At 36.9% G+C, this 24687-nt stretch overlaps 1 protein-coding gene across 1 annotated transcript; it reads left to right on the forward strand.

The window, feature by feature from the left end:
* The first annotated feature begins 939 nt into the window (after window positions 1–939).
* Window positions 940–19987, forward strand: LOC113548284 (polycomb group protein Psc-like). Its single transcript, XM_026949085.1, has 9 exons — window positions 940–1441; window positions 7145–7271; window positions 10673–10769; window positions 10859–11011; window positions 15630–15690; window positions 15810–15908; window positions 16246–16326; window positions 16435–18770; window positions 19491–19987. The coding sequence occupies exons 2-9, from the start codon at window positions 7157–7159 to the stop codon at window positions 19540–19542; spliced, it is 2994 nt and encodes a 997-aa protein (XP_026804886.1). The 5' UTR covers window positions 940–1441; window positions 7145–7156; the 3' UTR covers window positions 19543–19987.
* The last annotated feature ends 4700 nt before the right edge of the window (window positions 19988–24687 follow it).

The following is a 24687-nucleotide window of genomic DNA, read 5'->3' on the forward strand; positions in this document are numbered from 1 at the left end:
AATCATACACATTCATAATATTATGCGATAAAAGAGAGTGACGGAAAACAATAAAATACAATAACGAAGTCAATATTTTACATACATACATATATCTATATATACGTATACATCCTATTGCATTAAACAAATCATAAGCTTTTTTCCGATTTTCGGTAAAAATACGATCGGAATCTAATTTTTCCGGCCCACGCGCGTTCCAAAGGCGTGTGTATTCGACGTAACAAAAAAATAAAAAAATAAAAATAAAAATAAAATAAAACCCCTATAAAACGATTCGATATATCGCGCGCCGTTCATTTTCCTCCTTCCACGCCATTAAATCCATCCCCGTCGCGCGCGCCCCATCGCTGCTGATGCACGCGGCCCGACCGAGAGGGTGACGACCGCCGCCGCCGCCGCCGCCGCAGGAGAGAGATGAGCAGCAGCAGCAGCAACGGTGATGGTGAGCGCGAGGGGGTGGATTTCGGCAAAGGGGTGAACCTACGGCGTGTGCGGGTGTGGAAGAGACGCGCCGTGAAAAATCATCTCTTCGGCACGAGAAAAACATATTATTATTACAGACACGCCGATCGTGCGCGGCGACCAAACGCGGCGGAGGGGTACGTCGCACGCACGCACACCGTCGTCCGTATCCCCACCGCGAGCTGACGTCACGGCCGGCTTTACCATTGGGCACAGGCGTGGCGTCCGCGCCGCCGCCGCCGCCGCCCGCTCGGCCGTCCGGTGGAAAGGGGTTCGATAATGTACTACGCGATGCGCCCGACGGATGGAGCGGGGGCGGGGTGACCCGACTGCCGCCACCGCCGCCGCGCCCTCCCGCCCGCCGGCCCGTCACCGGCGCGGTCGTCGCCGTCGTCGTCGTCGTCGTCGTCGCCGCCGCCGGCAGCGGTCGCGCGCGTCGCCAGTCGCCGTTCGAGAGTCGAGAGCCGCCAACCGTCCGTGCATGTAGTGCGTTGAGCAACCGTCGTCGCTCCGCGAGTTTCACACAGTTACGCTCCTCGGCAATAGTGTACGTAAATATCTGTATATATATATATATGCATGTACGTGATATTTTTCACGCAGAGCGCCGTCCCGTTGCAGTGCGCATGCGCGCCGAATAACCCACGTCGCAGTGGAGTGTGTGCGTGTGCGGTACAGTGTAGTTTGTCGCGTGCGTGTGCGTCCGTACGTCCGCCGCTGTGCTGCTCCGTAGTGTATTGTTGTGCGTGTGTGAGCGCCGCGTAGCTTTTCGCGTGGTGGAAAGTGTAGTGTGCGCGCGCCCGCCACGTTGCCGCCGCCGCCGCCGCTTCGTCTACAGCACGTCCAGCCCGCCCGGCAACGTTGCAATGTCACGCCGCTGAACGTCGTCGTGCGTTACAACGATATTGCGCCTATACCTCAGCCTACGATATATCGTAGTATTACGGATAATATATCATTGTACGGTTGATAACAGGTAATATTTATTTAACGACAATATTAAATATTATCTCGTTTTGTTTTTTACTTTTATTCTTTTAATATACTATATGCACACGAACGTATATTTTGATATTATGTGGTATGACATTATATAATGTACACATTATAATGCGCGTGTACATGACTCGTCTTATCAGTCGACCGGAATTCCGATCGACCGATTTATGTGTCGTGTCGTGCCTCTCCCTCGACGACGTCAAAAACACCCTCCGGAACGAGTGCAGGGGGACTGTTGTCATTGTTTATTTTTTTTACACTCGTTTCGTGGCGTCGTGAGGAAACGAAACCCTTTTCATTCGGCGGCGAAGTACAATATCATCTTTGTGTAGTCAAAGACCGTCCGCCCGAGTCGTCGGCGTTATCGATCGCGTTCCGCCGCCCGGCGAATACAAATACACGAAGGCAAAAAAAAGGTCGCTCACACTTGTTGCTCTCCAGGAAGTCGTCGCACCCGGTGCCGGTCGTCCCGCGAGTGGGCGCTGTGCGCAAGTGTGCTGCGGCGGGCGCTATACGATCAATAACGCGGCGGCCGAATTTTCCGGCGCGCGGGAAACTACAGAGACGTGACGCGCGCCTGGTTGGTAACACTGCGATCACGCCATTCGCGCTGGTCGCGTTAAACGGCTCAAGTGCCGGAGACTTGATTCAGCGACTCGTTGCAGCTGCAGGTGGAATTCGAAAGTTTGAATCTGTACTAGACGATTTCCAAATTGTTTTTCGCGTGTACGCCTGTACGAATTTGTCGGGCACTTGTTCGAGTACCCGAGTACTGTCCGTTTACAGTCGTCGCTTAACACCGGAAAGTCATCGGAGTACGAGTGACGGGGGGGTAGGGATGGGTGCGTACGAAAAATTCACCAGCAGAAACGCGACCGGCGAACGATAAAGACGAAGAATGGATAACGTGAAAAAAAAACCGACGTTGTGGTTCCATGGGAACGACCGCCGTCATGGGTGTTGGTCACGGTTTATATTATTATTATTATTATTATGTGTGTGTGTTATTACAATGCATCGCCACAGCAGTAGCCCAATCATCCCGATTGCGGAACGATGATAATAATATTATTACTATTATTTAAAAGAATAATTCAAAACACCGTCCCTCTGCCGCGCGAACGATGTCGGCGGTCAACGCACGCATACGCAGCCACATATACATATATAAATCGCCGGCCCAGCAGGTATACCCGTTCACGACTGACGTTAAAATCGCTGCGGAATCGTTTATGACGAGCGCGCTGATGTACCCGAGTTGCACCGTATAAGACGTATGCACGCCGGCTGTAGGAGACGCACGGGATGACCATAATACCCATCTACGACTTACGGTTTATTTTTCAACCGCCAAAAAAACCGTTTGAGGTTATGCGGACGACGGGCAACCCGACCGTGCTTGTTGTGTGTGTAATTACGGTGTGCTATTTGTAAGTTTAACGGACCAAGACGCGCTCGGCGACGGGCATAATAACATCGTAGTCGTCTACGGCGTGGTGTGGGGGGAGGGGCGGGCGCGGCGGTCGTCGATTAATAAACCGACGATTGGAATACATTAATATGACGCAATCCGATCTATCCGCGCCCGGCGGAGGTGGTAAGAGAAGGATAGGTTGTATCGCCGTTGTAGAGAATATACGGACGGCATATATTGTGTATATATCACACTCGCGCGATACATATATACCATAATGTATATACGGTTGTATACGTATGTTTCGCGCGCTGGCGACCGATAATAATTCGCACGTGGCGCTCCGAGTACATAAATCGACGTCGTCAACTCTCTCCCTCCGACCGTCATATTGTATTATTATTTTGTACAGACCGTGCGCGCCACCGATACCGTTCCCGTGGATTTCGTGCATCGTCGTTACTATTACCGTGTTTCGGGTTTATAAGTACACACTACACGTGTACACACAATATTATTACACTGAGCGTATCGAAAATGTGTCCTCGTCGTCGGACTGCAAACGCTGCAAACGGGGGGGAGGGGATTACTTGCACGTCAGCTGTTGAACGTATATGATAATACATTATTGTAGATACCTGCTATTGTACACGTTTAGTACTACCCGATTGTTGTGGTAGCCAATAGGTGTGCAATAAATAACGTTTTTATATCTATTGACGTGTATTTATATCATTACGGTTTCTATTATGCGTGGACACAGCTCTAATTTTCCGGTTTTCACATGTACCTATTGTACTTAAATCACTGTGATCGAAGGGCTGGCTACTGCTTTCGTCCCACATTTTTCAGGTAGTAAATTCAACTGATAAATCGCATCCCGTTTTGAGGACGAAACTCGACCATATTCTTCTTCTTATACCTGCCATAATAGTCGTGACCAAGTTGCGTCTATAAATATTATAATAATATCTTGTGTTAAAGCCTGCGACTAACGATAAAATATTATCAGCATTTACGCACTTAATAAAAAAGATACAAAAATACGTACCATGCGGTCATGTCGCCCAACAGTTTATAAGTCCTATTTATAACACTGATTGCTTTAAAAAACTTTATAGTGTTATAATAATTGACAATTGACGATTATATCAATTTTTATTGATAATAATAAATATTTTTGAACTAAGCAAAATTGTTTTTGTATTTTTTTTTTTTACATAATCTGTAAATAGTTTGTATAATTTTATATTTATTTAAATTTGATGCGATAATGTAATGCATAATACAAACAAATTTACCTAGTGGAAATTGATACAATCAATCTATTGTGTTATAAAATAGTTTGTAATAATTAATTTAGACTATGATTTATATTTTATTTATGCGACGCATCAAGATTCAAGGCTGTAAAAAGTTACTTTTGGACGCAAATAGGCTATGACTCTTTTTGAACCTTTTTTGGTGGGACGCAAATCGCCTACCGATAATAATGCAAGTAGTATGCCAAAGTGGTTACATGCGATTATAAGGTCGTGATATCCTCACTGCAACTGATGATATTAAATAATAATAATATAGAGTTTCGTATAGAAATCGTAAACCGTAACCACAACCGCATACTACAACCATTATATATGATGGTAACTATAGTAGACTATTCGATCACAGTATACTGTCTAGTGTCTATATAATATATTATCTATGGTATAAACCCGATGGCCAGCGACTATCTGGTTACATGCTAAAACATACTTTTTCCGAGAAAAAAAAATAAATACAATTCTAGTTGACACACCCTCGTATACCCCGAATGCTCGTCCTGATGCACGCTTTATCGTCTTCACTCGAAGACCGCGAATATAATAAATACGACGCGTAGATAACGCGTAAACTCTTATCGATCTCTCGAGTCACTTGACGTCGCCCGCCGCAGGCCACCACCACAGAGTGTCGCGGGGGTAGTGTTGGTGACAATAACAGCGTGTGCGTTTAACGATGATTTATGTGCAGGCGGCGGGGGCGTTAGCGATTTTAGGTAAAACCGACTTTTCGGTGGGCTGCCACCCCCTTCGGTAATGCGATTAAATAAAAGGCTATATAATAATACTTTTACTCTGCGACCCTATGTACTCGGCGCCGTCGTCGTCGTCGGCGGGGCGTTAATCCAATTTTGTTTTGTTTTGTTTTTGTTGCACTGCAGTGTGGTGGCAGAGGTGGAAAGAAGAGGTGGACAAGTTGGCATCACACGAAGAGTTAATATTTTCTATGGTTTTTATCCCTCGGTTAAAAAAAAAATACAGTATAAACCCAAATGGAACCTAAACACCACGTAACTCGGCAATTGATTTTGTTTTAATGTTATTAAGGAAATTAAATTACCTAGATATTATAGCACCTATAGTTTATAGCTATCTATATACGCTTGTCGATTATACCTACATGTTCTTATTTTTTTATTTCATATATATTCTTATATCATTAACTACTATTATATAATGTTTCAAATAAATACGATAGCAATGCACATTTAATAACTAATCTGTTATACATTTTTATACTTCTGACTTCATATAATTATTGATTATGAATGCACATGTATAATATTTTTTTTAACCTATTTGAACCATGTAGTCTTGACGATTGTTGTTTTTAGTTTAAAATATACGAACTTATTATTTATTAATATATTATTAAAAAATAATAACGCGCATAAATATAAATATTATGATTGGATTTATTTTTTGTCTATCTGTCACTTTGATAGATGGATCTAATTGCAATATAATGCGAGATACGTAGTGATGCGCATGTCCTAAAAACACCCTATTCATAAAGATAGAGAAGGGTTGTAATTTTTATGTAATAAAAATCTTCCAAGTTCCAAACGACATGTCAAAAGCAATTTTACTGGTTTCATTTATTCGTTATTCCGTTCCATCATTATTAAAATGGTTTCCGGGCAAAAACTCGGAGATCGAGGGGGGATATTTCAGACTCCGGCTTGTGGTTTTTCAAGAATATAATGGGAACTAATTGTATAAAATAAAAAGTGAAAAGGAAAATGCTAATATATATATATGTACACATACTTTTTATTGGCGCTCATTTTTAAGAAAAAAAGATACACGATAAAGAAAAATATGTATTATATTTTCTTAACGGTTCGTTAAACTATATATGTTTTTACAACCACCGCTACTTGTGTTTTTTCACTATACAGAACATCGTTTACACGTTTTAATGAAATGAATCATTGATCCCCCGTCGTGTTTGTCGCCTCGCCCCCATTCGTTATTTCGTTTCCCTGGGGTTTCGCTTGTACGTCTTTGTGTGTCTTACCGCTATACTCCAAGCACAAAGAGTCCAGAAAATCTTCCGTCTTATATTTAGAAGGATTTTTTTCTCTTTATCAAAGCGTTTTGATCAATTCATATTTCTGCGCAGCCTAAGACATGTTTAATGCATGAAACTTTTGCAGCAGCTAAACTAATGAACGTATATAATATATATATATGTATATAGTATCCTTGTTATAAATCGCATTTAAGTCTACACAACAATTATAATTTATCAGAAAATAGTGCGCACATATAGCTTTAGAAATAGTTTTGTTTTACAATTTAAAGTTAGTATGGTTAGGTACTTATATGAATACATTTTACACGTATACGTATTTTACAAAGTTATAATAACATATTTTATGAAACGTACCTACTCAAAAAGTATGAATTCAAAGCAATTCGTGATAATAATGTCTAATAACTTATAATAGTTATGATTGAGGTTATAATTATAAATTGTTGTAAAAATATTCTAATATTAAATATATATATATATATATGTATTATTATATGTCATAAAATGTTTTTAACTATATTATTACTTTCATAGTTTTATAAAATTTATATATTTACAAATTACGATTGATTTTTATCTGGTGACTTCTGTTGCATCGTAGCTTAATAATAATAAAACTACCTACCAGTTTCTCCATGAATACTTATTGTGACGTTATAATGAATACTTGTTATGGTCCACAGTCTATATACTATCTTACAATAGATCGGGGATGAAACCTTCGTATGACCGATGTATTATATTATATTATATGCTTTAGATTAATTTTAAAAGTCATCATCAAAAATATTATATAGGTTTTATGAATAGTTTGTTTGGGCGTACAGAGTTACAGTCACGAACTCATGAACGTGTCAAATTTGTTTAACAAAAATATTTACACTGTTTTTTTATCTTCCCTTACAGAGAGTAACAGTCATGAAAGAAGAAACACCTCGGACTCTGGTGAAAAGCCTGAACCCGCATTTAGTATGTGTCCTATGCGCTGGCTACTATATCGACCCTACAACAATTGTCGAGTGCCTTCATTCATGTAAGTATTTTTTTTTCTTCTCTGTATTATGAACTATGGAAGAGCTTACAACTTGTAAATCATCCTCGGGTGTTTTATATTTTAGATACGCACCGTCGTGCGTACCTACCTCTACTTATATATTATAATAAAATGCACCGGATTATGGCAAAAAGGGTTATCAAATTTATGCGTACACATTTATGAGATTTAATGCACGTGGAGAGCTTGGCAGGCCCGGAAGGCGCGTGTTCATGAAATATTAGTTTGTGTGTGTGCGCGCGCGTACGTGTGTGTTGGAATAGCTCAGTCACTAATTGCCGACGATTAGCGAGGGCGGCGTCCTCGACATTACTATATGATGTATACGTGAGAAACACACTGAAGATAATGGGTCAAATGCAAGCAATGCACGAACATTTTTCAAAATTGGGTTTATTTTTTTACGCAATTCATACAACATATTTTTTTTTTTTTTTTTTGAGTGAACCTTTCCTGTGTAAGATAAACCATGTAAGTGTACATTGTTTATTATTTTTTTAATTTTTATTGCGGAGTGTTGATCTTTGACGAGTTATTATTATACAACAATTCGTTTTTGTAATAAAATAATCGCTTTACACATAAAGCATTCAATATAAATTACTGCAGTTCGTATCTTGTGTCTTGAATTTTTCTATCGATCTATTCATATTATTAATGTACAGCGATATTAATAAAATCGACTGGCTTTTAATATTATTCTTGTGACAAATGAACACTGCGTGTAGTATGCATTTTAAACGGTTTTAACAGCACTAATTTAAATACATTTGTATACAGTATAAACACGGCTCTCACCGTATCCTCGTCATTCGTAATGCTCGCGTTGTACAATACTCACAACTTTAGCGATTTCTATACTTAAGCTGTTTCAAAAACAAAACAAAAAACACGCCACGACGGTATTCACGACTAAGGTCAAATTCATGCAGTGCATAAATTAATTTCATTGTTGGTGCCTGTATTCTGCCTGCACTAGGTATATTGTATTCAACACAAACGTATATAATGTATGGTTTTTAATAACACCATATTCGTATACTTATGTTTTTATTTGGAACGATACACAAAGGTATACAATGTGGGTAGGAACGAGTTGGTTTTTGTTTTCGTACGGCCAGGCAAAAGGTTAGCGTTGTGTATTCATTTCGAGATTGCGACGTATAATGTACGAATGATCAAAAATGTTGTTCATAACGTTTGATGGGTGCCCGATAGCGAGGGAGGGAGAAAATTAAATGAAAGCAGTTGAGCAGTAGTAATGAGCACAAAAAAAAAATGTCATTAATTTCACCGAATCGCGGATTATACCTAATACGTTGTGCAGCGCACGCGTAATATTAAGCCTATGATGTTGGCGGCTGTTGTTAATGATCGCGCGTCGCGTCGTTTGGTAACTGCAGGTGGAAAAAATAAAGGAAGATATTTCGGATTCTGTCGTTATTTCGATTGATAGTACCCCGCCAAGGTCATGTGCCCACGGTCCAACGATCTTCCGATCGTTCAACTGCAGCGGCGTAGATGATATTATTATATAGTTTCTGTTTATCGTTCATCACTGCACATTTAGATCCTTCATTAATTTTGCGTAGTCTCTCTTACGATTTCCTAGCTTCGTACCGACTTACAGACATCGCGCACACGTAGTTCATTATCCTGGAAGTTAATTTATAATATACTCTGCAGCAGTGTCTATGGGGTGGGTGTTGTATAATGTGTGGAACGACATGATAACGATATTATACACGCCGCGCCGGCACATGCCACAAACATAACACGAAATGTTGTTGTACACGATAACAACGTCATCACGTTATCGATGTCTCATTATTTCTGCGGTACTTAATCCACAATTATGTGCTGCATTGCTATGTATAATAGGTTATCTGCTGTAATGTGCACAGTATACCCGCGGATCTAATCGTATTCAGTTATCGCGTGTGCGGACTTCGATTGCAGAGGTATATTATTCAATACTATACTCTAAAAAAAAAAAAAAAAACAATACAGGGTTTCCAAAAGTTTGGAGGGAAGCGGCTCGAAAAAACACAGTGCCAGAAGTAAGCAAGGTGGACGATATATGCAATGCCTACAGTTATGACTTGCGAGGGTGTTTGTGCATTGTACAAGCCGTTTTGCGTAGCCGAATATGCGTCGTTATAAGGTGTCCGTCAGGGATCACGTCGAACATTTATAGAGAGGTGTTACTTCTCTCTCAAAAAAAACTTCCTAAAGTCTTGTTTACATTGATTGGTAACCGTACAATTTTTGTAAGGAAATTATATTTTTCAATAAATATGATTCTTCAAAATGTCCCTCATATTTTGTCAACACTATATAATATAATTTAGTAATGTCTTTTCATACTCGTGTGACGGAACGATAGTCGCGTACTTTACGACGTGGTCACGTGAACCGCGAAGCGTGACGATAATTTACAACTAACATTTTTAATTATGGTTACCTGTACCTATGGGCAGACCGCGGTACAATTATTGTGATTTGCTCTTCTCGACGTATCGATGTCGTCGTCGTACTCGGATCCCGCAGGATCGTGTCTCATATCGTCCGAACTTCCATATGCAAGACGCGTCCGTATATGCCGTCATAAAATCGTAATTCAATAACCGTGACAAACAGTTGCTTGAGCGTGTTTTAATTAATACGTTCTGTTAGATTTCTCGTTTCTAACGATCTCGTCATCGACGACTGTGCGTTCTGCGCAGTGCTCGTCGTAATATAATGCATATTGCATAATATAATTCATTATACCATCGTATACATTACTACATTAGTGTGCAACGGCAACACCGTGGTGGTTATAGTATTTTCGTTTAAACGGATTTCCGTCGATCGTGAATTTAATTTTACAACTTTGCACCGATGACTTATTTTTATCCAGCAAGAGTTGGGCAAACAAAGAGTCCCCAATCGCTCCAGGTCGGGTAGTGTATAGGGTGCCGCGAATTCACGACGTTTCGCCGATAAGCTTACTATTATCGTGTCGAGCTCTGTACGACACAAAGTTATGCACTAATTAGTAATAATATTACTCGAGGATATTATGTTAACGCGAGTGGGTGCATTATGTTTTCTTTATCGCACACGTCGACGGTGTACGATAATATTGCCGGGAGGGCTTGCAAGCCGGTCTCTAGCGTTATCTTTTTGGGATGATAGTATACACACGAGGGTGTACCATTCACGACGTATATTATGTATTATAAATAGACGTTACTCGCTACATCTATACGAACGACTATAAATAACGCTCTGTACCGTCAGTATTTTCATTATTATTGTCGTCACCGTTACAAAAGTTACCCCATTTATTATTAAAATTATACTTATACTGATGGCATCTATTTGTTTTTGCACAGTTTGCCGGTCCTGCATTGTCAAGTACTTGGAGACGAGTCGTTTCTGTCCGATATGCGATGTGCAACTGCACAAGACCCGGCCGCTGTTGAGCATCAGGTACGAAACTTTATTATTATTATTGTTTATTATGTTTGTACCGCTGTGATTTTATTAACATGACGTATTAATCTGGTTGTCGTTTGCAGACGGGACAAGATATTGGAACGACTTGTGTACAAAATCGTTCCCGGGCTACATGCCAAAGAGATGGCCCGCAGAGCCTTACCGAACACTGAATTGTATCTATCGCCGGACGACCTCATCAGTCTCGTATTGCAGTACCATATTGAAGACACAAGGTAAATATATTTTTCGTACACCAAAAGACTTTAATGAAAACAAAACTTATCGAAATAATAGAATTGATGACGCCCCAAACACTATGACACCATCATCCTATATTATACAATTTCTTAGTAATTTATTTTTAACCGTATTATGTTCACTTATATTTTCAATAAACTATTGACCATGTTAAATAGCCTATGCGAATAGAAACAATATGCTTTTACTTTTTAATAGTATTCTTTTGCTTATAAAAATATATAAAAAAAGACATTGTCGTTATACACCTAGGTAATATACGTCATGTGGATAAAATCCAATTGATCCATTCTATACTGGTCCAAAGCCAATAATCGTGTATGAATAAAGAATAGAAATGACCCATAGGAATAACTGGGGTGGGTCTGATAATTTGACGTCTGTCAAAAACAATAAAAAATGTAGCCCAGGACACATGCTCCAACAGACTACACGTCATGACTGCTGTGAAAAATAACGATTACCGCCCACGTCCGTCTGTCGTTAGTGCCGGAAGACTTTCACCACAAGACGTGGTTTTGTGGTGCAGTTATAATTAAAAATATTTTAACATTGTGGAATTATGCACATCTTGTAGTCTAGTTTATACTGATTGCGGTGCTTATGTATCTCGCATAGTCGTAATTTTGTAACATAGCTTGACTTACATGATAAAAAATGACCATTTGCATCGATTACTTTGGATCAAATAAAAATAATTCCCACGGTTAAGACTATAAAAGATACATTTATATCTATTTAAAAATATAATTTATACAGGTATTTGCTTTCTTTGTTGTTTGATTTATACTAAATAATTTAATATAATTATATCTATATAGTTTGGAACGTTAAACTATCATAGAATAATTCATTAAGTATTATTATTTTTTACGTTGTATAATATATGCATAATTTGAGGAGAAAATATCGAAATTGTATGCATAACGATAAATCATTAATGGCTGTTTTTACTTTTCATCAAGTACGGTCAATCGTCAATATTTCGAGTGTCCACTTCAATTTTTGATAGTCATTAAACAGTAATAAATGATGTGCGATTTATATACGAAAATATTATGCGATGATATCGGAAAATAATTATATTTATTGTAAATATATACAATATAAATATATACTTACATAATACATTTAGTTTTAACGATAACATCAACAAAGTCGACAATTAAATTTAATAATAAAATATTTAATATTGAAAAAGGAAAAATAATTATTGTTGAATTGTCAACATATATTAGATACAAGTTAAATCTATATCTATAAGTGGCAATAAAGTACGAGTATGTGTGAGATTAAATCGAATACCTTTCTTGTATTTTCTTAGGTCTTACTTATTTAAATTCCTATTTATATCACCACAACGGATAGAAGTTATTGTTTTCATTTCAAGTTTCTTAGTCAAAAAAGTACGTATTTACGACAAAAATGCATTGTAAATACTTTAGACCGCATTGCTGTAATGTTATATATTAAATAAAACTTATGCGAGCTATACGGATAAATTATAGACAATCCCTTTGATTTGATATTTTTGTTGTGATGCATTTCATTATTATTTTGAACTTCTGTTGTATAAAAATAGTCATTAAAAATGTTCGTACATTTTTCGTATTCAGACGATTATTATTGGAACCAATACGGAACTAGAAAACAATATATTTTTTTATAATATTACTTTCATTATTTGGGTTTTTGATACAACTGTCCGATTCAAAGTAAAACAAAAACCGCGGGTTATTATTATTTAGATAAAAAAAAAATAATAATAATAATAATACCAATGCATAATTAATTCGTGACGATTTTTGTGTATTTTGAAGACGACGTGAACGTATCTGTAACTGACTATTGAAGAGCATAAACAAAAAAGACGAAAAATGAATGAAAAAAAAAAAACCCCATGTCAGTAAAGGGTCCTTTATGCTCGTTCGTACTGTGACCGCAAAGTATAGGAAACACAAAGGAGGGGAAAAAACGTACGCAAACCGCGCGCACTGTCAAACGGAGCGTGTCATGAGTGAATCGGTGCCCACAACAAACCTCGTATATACGTACATAATATCTATAATAAACATAATTTACAACAATAAACGGTTTTCTCGCGCTGGTCGAGGGTCAAGTGGCGCGTGACTTGTATATAGCGATGTTTATGCTGTTTTCCTGCAGTTCTTGCAATAACAAGGGTGTCCATAATTTCCGTCGATATTTCAATTTGCGTTTGTACTAAAAACTGAAATGGAAAACTACAATACCCCTCACAATTACGGGGCTACGGGTCCGTTGTTCGATCGGAGGCTGTTTTTTTAAACGTTTTTCAGATTTAGGTCAAGATGATTTTTGGTGCGGGATTATAAATTTACAGCCAGTAGTCAATAATGTTATCGTGACCTTTTGAAATAATAATGAATATAGTATGTTATGACTTTATGAGCGAATTTGACGATCGATTACTATATATAATATAGTAATGTATAATAGATATTTAATAATTAATAACAATACAGTGTATAATCTGTGCGGGCGGACGTTAACCTTACTCTTATAATACCATAAATTACCGACACGGGGAAACACGTAAGTGTAAACTTGTAGTATTAAACACAAATAAAAAATATCTCCAATTCGCAGTCGGAGTTTTCTTGTGCAAGTATTGTTCGGCTAAATGTCACTGCCCGGCTTATCGTCGAGGTTTTTATTTGTTACGCTTCGGCAACTGTCTATATTATTGAATCCCGAATGAGACACGTACTCGGTGTATTGAGGTCGTCGTCGCGTACAGTGCGGTGGCCGCCGATAGCCTAAAACTAATCGTTGACATCGTGCTGTAGGGGAATTATTTAGGACGAACAGTTAATATATTTTGATGGCATTTTAGAGGTTGTCTTAAGCCGCGCGTTTAGGTGCAAATAGAACGTGATAAGTTTTGGTGGTTGGCCAGATTAAAAAGATGAAATACGCAATAACTGGCCCATTACCAATAAACGCATCATTATATGGTCTGCAAATTGTTATTTTGATTTGAATCCATTAATCAAATTTAAAGCGTAAACAGTGACTAGTGTATACTCTAGTGAATAAAAAATAATATTTCTATTGAGTTTCGTATCTGAATATTTCTGTATACCTACGTAATTATTATATATTATCTCTATTATAAACATTTAGGTATACATGATACCTGGTAACTTTTTTAAATATAGACTATAGTTATAATGTAATTTAAAACATCTAAAATATAGAGTATCCAATACATAGTTGATCAAATATTATATAAATATATTTTTGAAAATATTACAAAGGAGATTTCTTAATTTATAAAATCGATAAAGGTATCGCGGTCGCCTTGACGTATTAGGTTAATACCTCTACTTATTAAATAAATTGATAATTGTAGTATACTATTTTCCAGAACCGATTCATTTTTGGTATATATCTACTTTTTTCATCGCTAATCAAATTCATTTTATCTAGTGTGAATGAGTTTACGTGTCGACACTTCAATGATTTAAACTTTTGATCCCATCAGAGCATTTTCGTGACAGATTTTGATTTAAAAATGTGAAAGAAGTATAATGGATGTAGCTATAGTAGTACCGTAGTGGTATTAAACTGATACGGATATATGCGTTTTGATTAAAAGTCTTCCAACCCTCTGGGAGCTGTTTTTAAAAAATCGAACACATCGCCCCTCTGATGACGATGTCAGCAATTTATGTACTGAGGGGTTACTGTGCGTGTATAAATATATATATATATAATATCGCGGACGAAACATATTGGGTTTACGTTATTAAACAAATATGTATTTATTCTGAGTGGAGCGTTGTGCCAACGTTATAGTGATGATAAACGTCTGTAATTTATCGGGTTCAGAACAGTAGTCTAGTTTGACCCGAGGGGCAGTTAGATTAATACCTAGATCTAATATGTACCGATATATTTACGTTTTTATTAACTACAATATTATGCCTTTAAGCTATGCATTTACACGTCAATTTTATTATTATTTATAATGTATGCTCAGTCCAAATTGTGATGCTTAAATAATTGTTTTTTTTTTTTTTATATATAAGAAATTAAAAAAATTATGTATGTACATTACGACATTATTGAACGCTATATGTTGTTTTATTTTTCTTTGACCAGACCGGTTGGATGGGTGAGTTGCATCATAGTAATTTATACATATTGACTCTCTTTGATAAATAACACTGTGTTTGTACTTCATATCTACTTACTTACATACTTGTTTGGTTGAGTTAAAACTAATCTAATAGGTGTTAATACAGAATATTTACGCTATTGGTACACACAAGTTATTTTTGACAAGGGAAATGGAAAGTTCGTTCGTGCGTAAAAAACTGGAAATGCAATAAATGTAGCGGTCGCGGGCAGTCAACTGAAATCTTCAACCCCAGTCTTGTTATTGATAAGCCTGTGGGTTTTTGTAGTATATAGTAATGGTCCTTAACCCCCAAGGAATAAATGACTGGTCGTTTGAAACATCAAAATTACAGGTTTCAACCCTCGACACGTCTTGTTTTCAAAAATAAAAACAAATCTATTTTCATTTTTATCTTATTTTTTTTTCAGTTCTCAAACCGTAGATATTGAAGAGAACGAGACCAATAATGCAGTGACCCAAGATTTAAAGGTAAATAAATTAAGTTGTAATGTAGTGTCATTTTTTTGGGATTTGTATTATGTTGTATCGATTTATTTTTACTTTTGTCTAATGAGTATTATTGAATACATTTTTTTTTTATTTGACAGGATGCTCATCAAAAATTCCTCAAATGTCCTGCTGCTGTTACTGTAGAACACCTAAAGAAGTTTTTAATACTGAAATATAATTTAACCGACCAACACCAGGTAATACATTTATAAATATTAGGTATGAATCTATTATGTAGGGATTTAAATGTAAATTGAGAGTAAATAGTTCACATTGTAGATTACAGTCATTGTAACTTAATCTAATGTCCATTTATTATTTTTCATTATGAATACATATATTAGTGTATTTAATTAAATTTAAATATATAATATCAACAAATTAAAAAAATTTTTTCATAGTTTTAATTTAAGTAAATCATGCTTCATGTAGAAAAATTTGTGTAAATCAAGTCTTTAGTATTTATAAACGAATTAATAAGATAACTCAATATATAGAGATATATTATTGTAAATTAATTAATTTACGTTACAGGTGGACATTTTTCATGCTTCTGAAAATTTATCCGATGATTTATCTTTAATAGACATTGCATACTGCTTCGAATGGAAACAGGTAATATAGTTAATTTATAATTTGTACTTAAACGTATTATCTAGTTTCGACTTATGTCGGTTTGGTTTTTGAATATTAAGATTCCATAGTTTCATTAATTATTTCCAGACCGCACCGATGGAATTATGTTTCCAAATCCTAGAAAAGTCTACTATTGCTGTTCCAATTTCAGAAGAAGTAGAGTTGATCGAAGATGTCGATATGGACGAAGATTCACACAGTGTAGCCTCTTCTTTACCATTTATGTCATCTAAAAGTATTTCTGAAAGTGGCGATGATTCAAACACAAGCTTGGATTCAAAGCCTTTATTTGAGAGACTGAAATCAGAAAAGATTTACCGAAAGAGAAAGCGAGATCGCGTAATCTCTGATGAAGAACCAGAACCAAAAAAGAGCCTATTTGACACTCTCCTACAAAGTACAACAAATAATAATGAAAATGAGGATAAGGATTTCCAAGAGTCAGATGAAGATTATTCCAAGTATGAACAAGATATTGAAGAGATCATCGAGGAAGATGACGATGATGACATCGGTCGTTTAAGAATATCGTCAAATATATCTGAAGATGAAGTAAATAATGACGAAACGACTAGTCAAATGTTTGTTATCGATGAAGCTATTGAGGAACTTCCTGAAGAAGAAAAATTTGAAAAAGTAGTTAAAGAAAAGCATTGGAAATCAGAAGGACGAAACAAAAGAAAGAGTAAGAAAGCAAAACACCATCATCACCACAAACGAAGACTGTCACAATCACCTCCTCCGTCAGCTACCATCGTACATTCACCTGATAGAGATATAATGAAGCTAAAGGTAAAACTAAACACATTGCCAGGATATCGACACAAGGACGATAAACATCACAGGCATAACAAACACTACAACGGTAGCGCTTCGTCAGCATCCTCGATTGTGTCATCCCCAGGTAGATCGTCGTACAAAGAAGACGACTCTGTACTCTCAGAACAATCTTGCGACAGTGTTGCTTTACCCAAAAAATCTCGGGAAGAAGTTAAATTACCGGAAGAAAAGCAGAATGTCGGGGATGTTCGAAAATCTCAAATGTCTCGATCTTCTTCACAGACCGTAGTCGATTCTCCCAGGTGTGAGGCTGTGGCTAAGGAACCATTGCAACAAGTTCGAGCTATACGAACCAAACCAAAACCGGCCGTAGAACAACAATCTAACGCCGAACCATCACACAAAATGATCATAATGCCTCCGTCGTCGATCACGGTCAGCATTATAACAGCTGAAGAAAAGTTAAAGATGGAAAAGGACAAGACGCTCATGTTAACAGGTAACCATGACTATGAAAACAAACGACCATCGTTGGAAATTGTTCGTGTCAATGGTCCTCCTACTACTCCTCCAATAACCGTCGAAGTTCCCAAATCCAGCCCCAAGCCCAAAGAACAGCACGAAGAACAACCAGCACCACTTAGACCAAAGACCAAGAAACCAGTGCCCGCGGTTATTCCCATAAAATCTGCCAAACCGTCGATAACCATTATACCGCAAAATCGAAGTCCTAGCAACAACAACAACATTAACAGCAACGGGAACAGCAACGGTACCAAAGTCGAAGAAATTAAGACAAGCGTGACGATCTCGTTGGAAAACGGATCTCATAACGACTCGGCGTTAGATTTGTCCGGAAAATCGTCCAGGAAAGATGGTGGACCACAGTATACCACAGTCAACAAAAACAATAACAACAATAACACCAACAACAACAAGGGTATATCGTCCTCACACGCAAACGGTGGTGGAGGCCAATACGAGCCTCCTAGCATGCGGAACTTGATGACACTTTCGGACACCGCAGTACACATTAGAAACATGATGTCCAATTCATCGCCGTCGCCGTCTAGTAAAGAACAGCAGATGCAGCAGCAGCAGCAGCAGCAGCAGCAACAGGACGCGAAAAAACGGTACAACAATTACCACCACAACAACAACAACAACAACAACCACGGCGGAAACGGATCGTGTTCGCCGAAACGTCACAACGGAAATGTACCGCTCCGGATTCCCGTACCACCGACTTCCGGTTCGTTCGCCAAGGCGTCCGTCGCTGCCGCCTCTCAGAACAAACCTTTAAAATCGTCGGTGGCGTCTCGCGCTTCCGACACGAAACCCAAACACGGGCCTCCTAACCAGGCCGTCCGACACATTCCTAACCCGTCGGTGCTGTTGTTCCGGCACCACCAACAGCATTTGGCGCAGTTTGCGGCCGCCGCGGCCAATGCCGCAGCCGTAAATAACAACAACAACAACAACAACAAGAGACCAAACCCACCGATGCCAACAGCATCCCGGATACCACCGCACCCAATGCCGGCCGCCATACCATTACACACCATCAGGAAAATGGAAAATCTGACCAAGAACATCGAGAAGGTCGCCGCTGGGCTTTCGGTCAAGGCCAACGCGCTTTACAAGTAATTTAAAAACCGTTTATATTTTATTTTATTTTCATTTTTAATTTTTCTTCTACGTCTTTCGCTATACTTTTTCTTTACCTTTCAACCATTAAAAGGCATCTCTCTGTATGTATCGTAATATATTACGTGATCATCATCGTAATTTTATTTTTTTTCTCCGCAAAAGTCGTCCCCTCAACAGACGGTTACTAACCATTTATTTCTGACGAATTTATTCGTGTACTTTTTTAACGTGATATTTTAATTTTTGTTTCTTTTTATATAATTTCGTTCCGACAAAATAAAAATACTGTTATTAGCACATTCCTATATAATATAATATCGTAACTTCTCCGAAGACGTGACTGGCCTGTTTACCGTACAAAGCGATGCGTATGTGTACGTACGTGTCCGCGTGTCTTGATACGTTGTTGTCGAATCGATCTCTGTGCAAAATAACAATAATTCCGTTATTATTCAGTCGGATTGATTTTTCGGGTTAAAATATTTCTTTCGTTCCGTGACTAGTATTAAATGTTAGGTTGCTCACGAATATCACATTATGTCGCTGTTACAAAAACTGTTTTCGTGTACGCCGTCGTCTTCTGTTATTGGAAAACAATAAAACCAATGCTTCGTTTCTTTTCGTCGGGGATGGTGCCTTAAATATGTCTATTCTTTTTTAACTGCAAAATTCTATACCACGAATATATTTCAATGGTGTGTGATATTTATTAGGCAAAATTTCATCGAGAACGGCGGACGCGCACGCTTAGAACTCCCGAGTTGAAGTACTATAAATGCTACTACGTTCAGTGGCAGTACCACCTACCGGTGAATTATTAGTTTTATTATTAAATTACTATTATCTATTATTATTTTTATTATGATATCTTAAGTCTATTGTAAACAAACTATGTTTTTTTTCATTGTCGGGCTAGACTGACGATGCGCCGGGCAAATTGCAATATCCATTGATGTTTACTATTTATTTATTTATTTATTTATTATTATATAATCCACCGCGTTGTTGGAGACGACCCGCTTTATTAATAAGAGGATGGTACAAATGTTTAAATAATATTTTATCGGTGGGAGGAGGGAGGGTGACCTCTTATATTATTGTAAATTTAAAAATGTATAATATACTTTATTGAGGTTTTATTATTTAATTGTTAGATGTAGACTGATTGTAATTAAGAACATTTTTTATGTTGATAAACACATAAAATAACGTTCACCTATGTACATATGTATAATACTTATAGTTAAATTAATAAACCATTATTTTATTCGTATTATTTATAATACATAGACGGGTTAGATTAATTTATTATACATACTTATATTAAGTCATAATACTATTTGGATGTAATATAATATATTGTATTATGTAATTACTGTAGCGATAATTTTAATAATATCACTTATGTACTATTTTTAGCATTAAGTATTCAATAGTAATGTATTGTTGTGTGTAAATAATATTAAAAACAATTGATTTTCTTTGTTAATACGACGTGTTGTATATGTACATCGACGCAAACCTTTTTTCCGTCCATTTCTATTTCCTATGATTTCAAACCGAAACCTAATTCGCCTAACTCTGTGTGAAACATACGACGATAACACTTACGTCACTGACGTGTCCAAAATGCTGGACGAACATTAAATCGTCAGTTGACGAAATAAACAGCTCATCTGTAGTCTTTATGTACAAGTGTGCAACCCTCGCACACGCATAACTATGAGACCAGTAACGTGTAGGTGTTTCCAGTAAGTAAGTGCTGCGTGTTTGAATCTCTGCGAGCAGTCGTCAGATGATCACTGACGAACAGAACGATTCTTACCGGATCACCGCGCCTCCCTTTGCGGCAAACGTGCAACGAAGCGCGCGTTTAACGCGTGAGTATAATTAGTATTTTCGTTTTTGGATGTAACGATTTTCTGACGTGAAAATATGTTCTGTACCGGCCAAAAAAAACGAAATAGCAGAAAACTGAAAAATGTTGATGATGGCGATTATTTTACAGCGTGGTTGACCGACCTAACAACGATAAATTGTGTATTACGTATAGGAAATATATTAATAAACTCGATATTATAATATATATTGCACAGCCAAACAGGTTACGCCGACGATGGATGGTAATGTAGTTTGCTGTAACTTTTGAAAAAAAAAATGATATTTATGTGCAACACTGCGATTCGACGTTTGTAATAAAACCTTTTATACGAATCTTATCTGGGTCAGGACACGTCTATACACGAATGAGCGTCCGGTTCCAACTGTCATAAAACACAACATTAATATCATATTATGTAGGTACACGGATTGTTTTCGTTTATCGGATACGATACGAATGGTCGGGACCGCTGGGGTTACGCGAGGACCATCGGCGGCGGAGGTGCTCCTCCGAATCAATAATTTTTTACACGCATATCGTGCGGTAAGTATACTGAGTACCTACTACCACCCGTGCTGTTCGTTTGCGATATGATATTGTATACATTAGGAGGCGGTGACGGCTACTGATCGATTTCGAAATAGAATTTCATTTCCTAAATACCTATACCTATATCGAAATCGGCTCTGCAGACATAAATGACTCGCGATAGACAACGCAGCATAGGAGTGGTTGAACCCTCCCCCCCCCCTTAGCTAGATAAAATGTACAAGTTTTTCAAACATAATACATGTATAATAATACTTTTATATTTTGTCTACTCATTGTATAAATTATAGAAACCAATATTACCAACTTGGACGCTAATTGGTAAACTAAATTTGCAAGTTCATTTTTCTTTGGTATACGTCGAAATGTGAAAATAAATAATATTACACCATAACGTAACATTATACTACATAATTTTTTACGTTTTTGTTTATTTGATGACGGAGTGTTTTGAGACCACACGAGGACGATAAAAGATACATTAAACATCGTATCATCAAAACAGACGTTTAATTGTTTTGATTCGTATACAAAGACGTTTTCAAACTTGTTATCGTGCAATAACAGATATACAAATAACGTGGTAGGTTCACACAAACTGTCGGAGACAGAAGTGATCCGTGACGAATATATTATTGTCTACTCAAAACAATTAATATAATTTTTTTAAATCACGGTACACGTGTTTATGATTGGGTAGTTGACAGAAGTATTGGTAAGTTTTACTATAACTATCTACTTATAAGACTATATATCGGATTAATTTTCGTTAAAACACGCGTCGGGTTATCGACATAGCCTTTGGTGGTAAAGTGGTAAATTACCATAAACGACTGTGTAGTGCGAAGTATAATGTTGCGAGTCAAATAGAGACAGTGTCACTCCCGACAGGTTCATATACTTTCGATAAGTAATTGCATTTTTGAACTATACTCACATTCATATACTCTCTACTTACGTGTCTGTATTGGTTGCAGCCTTGTAGGTAAAGATAGGTATGACGATGTATAGACACGTCTTACTGTGCGTAGTGGTGTGTACAATGTTATATTACTATAATTCGTTCACCACCCGTGGCGCTACAATAATATGTAGTTTAGTGGCGATTGAAACGGTGATCCTCCCCTATGAGGTTCCGAAGATAAATTGATATTCGTCATGAAGTCTTTCGCTGGAGCACTTGAAGGAGCTTCGGGCGCTTAAAAAACCTTATACATATATATATATATATATATATATATATATATATCGATAATCGGTCCACGGTCTCTTGCAGTGCCTTCAATACCCTGACCGGAACATAGAAGAGTACCAGGTCAAATAGTATGATGTGATTGATTTGTGCGTTACATGATATTTCAAAAACCGTTGAAACAAAATCGATTGGCATTATTAATATTACATATGAAATGGCGTTTTATTATAATACTATTAATACTTATACGCGTGAGCGTTACGCCAGTAAGGTCATACAGAAAACCATGTTCTATGGTAGAATACTAAGGGTATTGTGTACTGTACAATGTACATTATTTTCATTCTCCAACAAACAAGGCGTAACGACTGTCAGTCTTTTATGACATTTTTTTCAGCGGAGTGAAGGGAGTCGTTGTAATATCCCGGATTATAATTGTGAACAAATGATGGAAACGCTAGTCTACATGCGAATACTCCAGAGTGACAAGTTATTTACGTTTTCAATTTTAGTAATTTTACCTTTATATAATGAGTCACGCCATCAAAGTGAATTGAAAAACTCTGTAAAGTCGATCTCGAGTATAGCCCTCGCGATAGCTTAGAAATGTTTTCTGAATCGCATAATCGGGTCGGTTGATATGTTGGAAATGTAGAACATATTCCTACACTACGCGATTGTAGCTAGTCGGCAGTGACGGCAAACCTGCACCGCTATATTCGAGAACGCGATAGACACCGGAAAAGTGTGCCGAATAGAAACGCCAAACGCACAAGTTAAGAAATTAAAATATGTAATATATAATACATATAATATGTATATATTATTGTGTCTACATATTCATTTTATATCGAATGGACTGTGGTGTTGTGCCAAAATATATGCCATGCAACAGGTCAATCCGGAATATACCTATAAGCGGTTTTATACTTGTATAATTATGATAGATATATTATATATATTATTAATCATTTCGTTTTTGGTCGATTTTAAGCACTTTACAATAAAATAAAGTATTTAGCGTATGTAGGTGAACTGCACTCCGTATTACCTGAACTAAAATGTTCGATTCGCCATCGGCCGGTTAAAACTGGTGATAATGGTATTCACGAATTGCACTCAATTCATCATTTATTTTTTTAATAGACTACAAAACGTGTTGTATTATTTTTAAATAGTAATTACCTACCTATATGTTATGTGAGTATAATTTAAATTGTAAATATTTGTATAAAAGTGCGATTCGAGGCAATATCTGTCCGTTGAATTAAAATGCAATTATTAATTATATCGTCGCCGTTCAATCTACAACTCGTATCTATACTACGATGGATGAAACACCACCAGCTTGTCCACTTAAAATATAATATTACTGTACAAATGTACAATACTTGTGTATGTAAAGTTAATTTTAATTTTATTTTGGAAAACGAAAAATATCTTTGTTTTGAGTTTTTCTGAAATGATAAAAGTATTATCTATAATCCAAATATGAAGCCAGAAATATGGTGACTGTATAAATTAATAATTATAGAGTGCTCTAACTTATACAATATAAAACATAAATTGTACACGAAAAAAAAAATAGTGTATCGTATTATATTAAGTAATTAGCCATTCGAATAATTCTGCCCTATTCCCGTCTATGATCCTGCATCAAAAATAATGAAATTAAAATAACTTGGTACCTACTACTTAGTGAAAAAAATTAAACATCATATGAAACCTAAATAGATGTATCTATTCTTTTTATTGGTATTAGACATTTGATTGATATTTCCCAAAAACTTTCTTTACAGAACTCAATATTATGACATTTAAAATCACAACTATTATCATTAATGATTAGTTAATAATTTAATGTTTAATTACTTAATAAGTTTGATGCCGAACATTCATAATGGAAGTTTCACTAGTCCGTATTAAATTTATTTATCTTCATTAAGTAATATGTAATCGTGTAACACGAATTCGCTTAATAGATTGCCTATCTGTCATAACAATCACAATAATGAACTCGCGTCTAAATTCCCGGGACGCAAATAGTCTGCGACAAAAATGTACCTGCGCAAAACTCGTTATCTAGAACGCAATTAGATTAAAATATTATCTCCAATATTTATTAGGATTTCGGCGAAAAATGCCGTACAAAATCGTCTGGTTGGGTGTGTGTATATAATACGTAATGGTGACTTTTCGTTTCTTAATTGGACGGTTTGCGAACACCGCTCCCCGGGCGGTTTATGTTTGTGATTTTTGTTTTTCTTCTTTCAAACCTCATCGA

The sequence above is a fragment of the Rhopalosiphum maidis genome, chromosome 1 (genome assembly GCF_003676215.2).
Source record: "Rhopalosiphum maidis isolate BTI-1 chromosome 1, ASM367621v3, whole genome shotgun sequence".
Lineage (NCBI taxonomy): Eukaryota > Metazoa > Arthropoda > Insecta > Hemiptera > Aphididae > Rhopalosiphum > Rhopalosiphum maidis.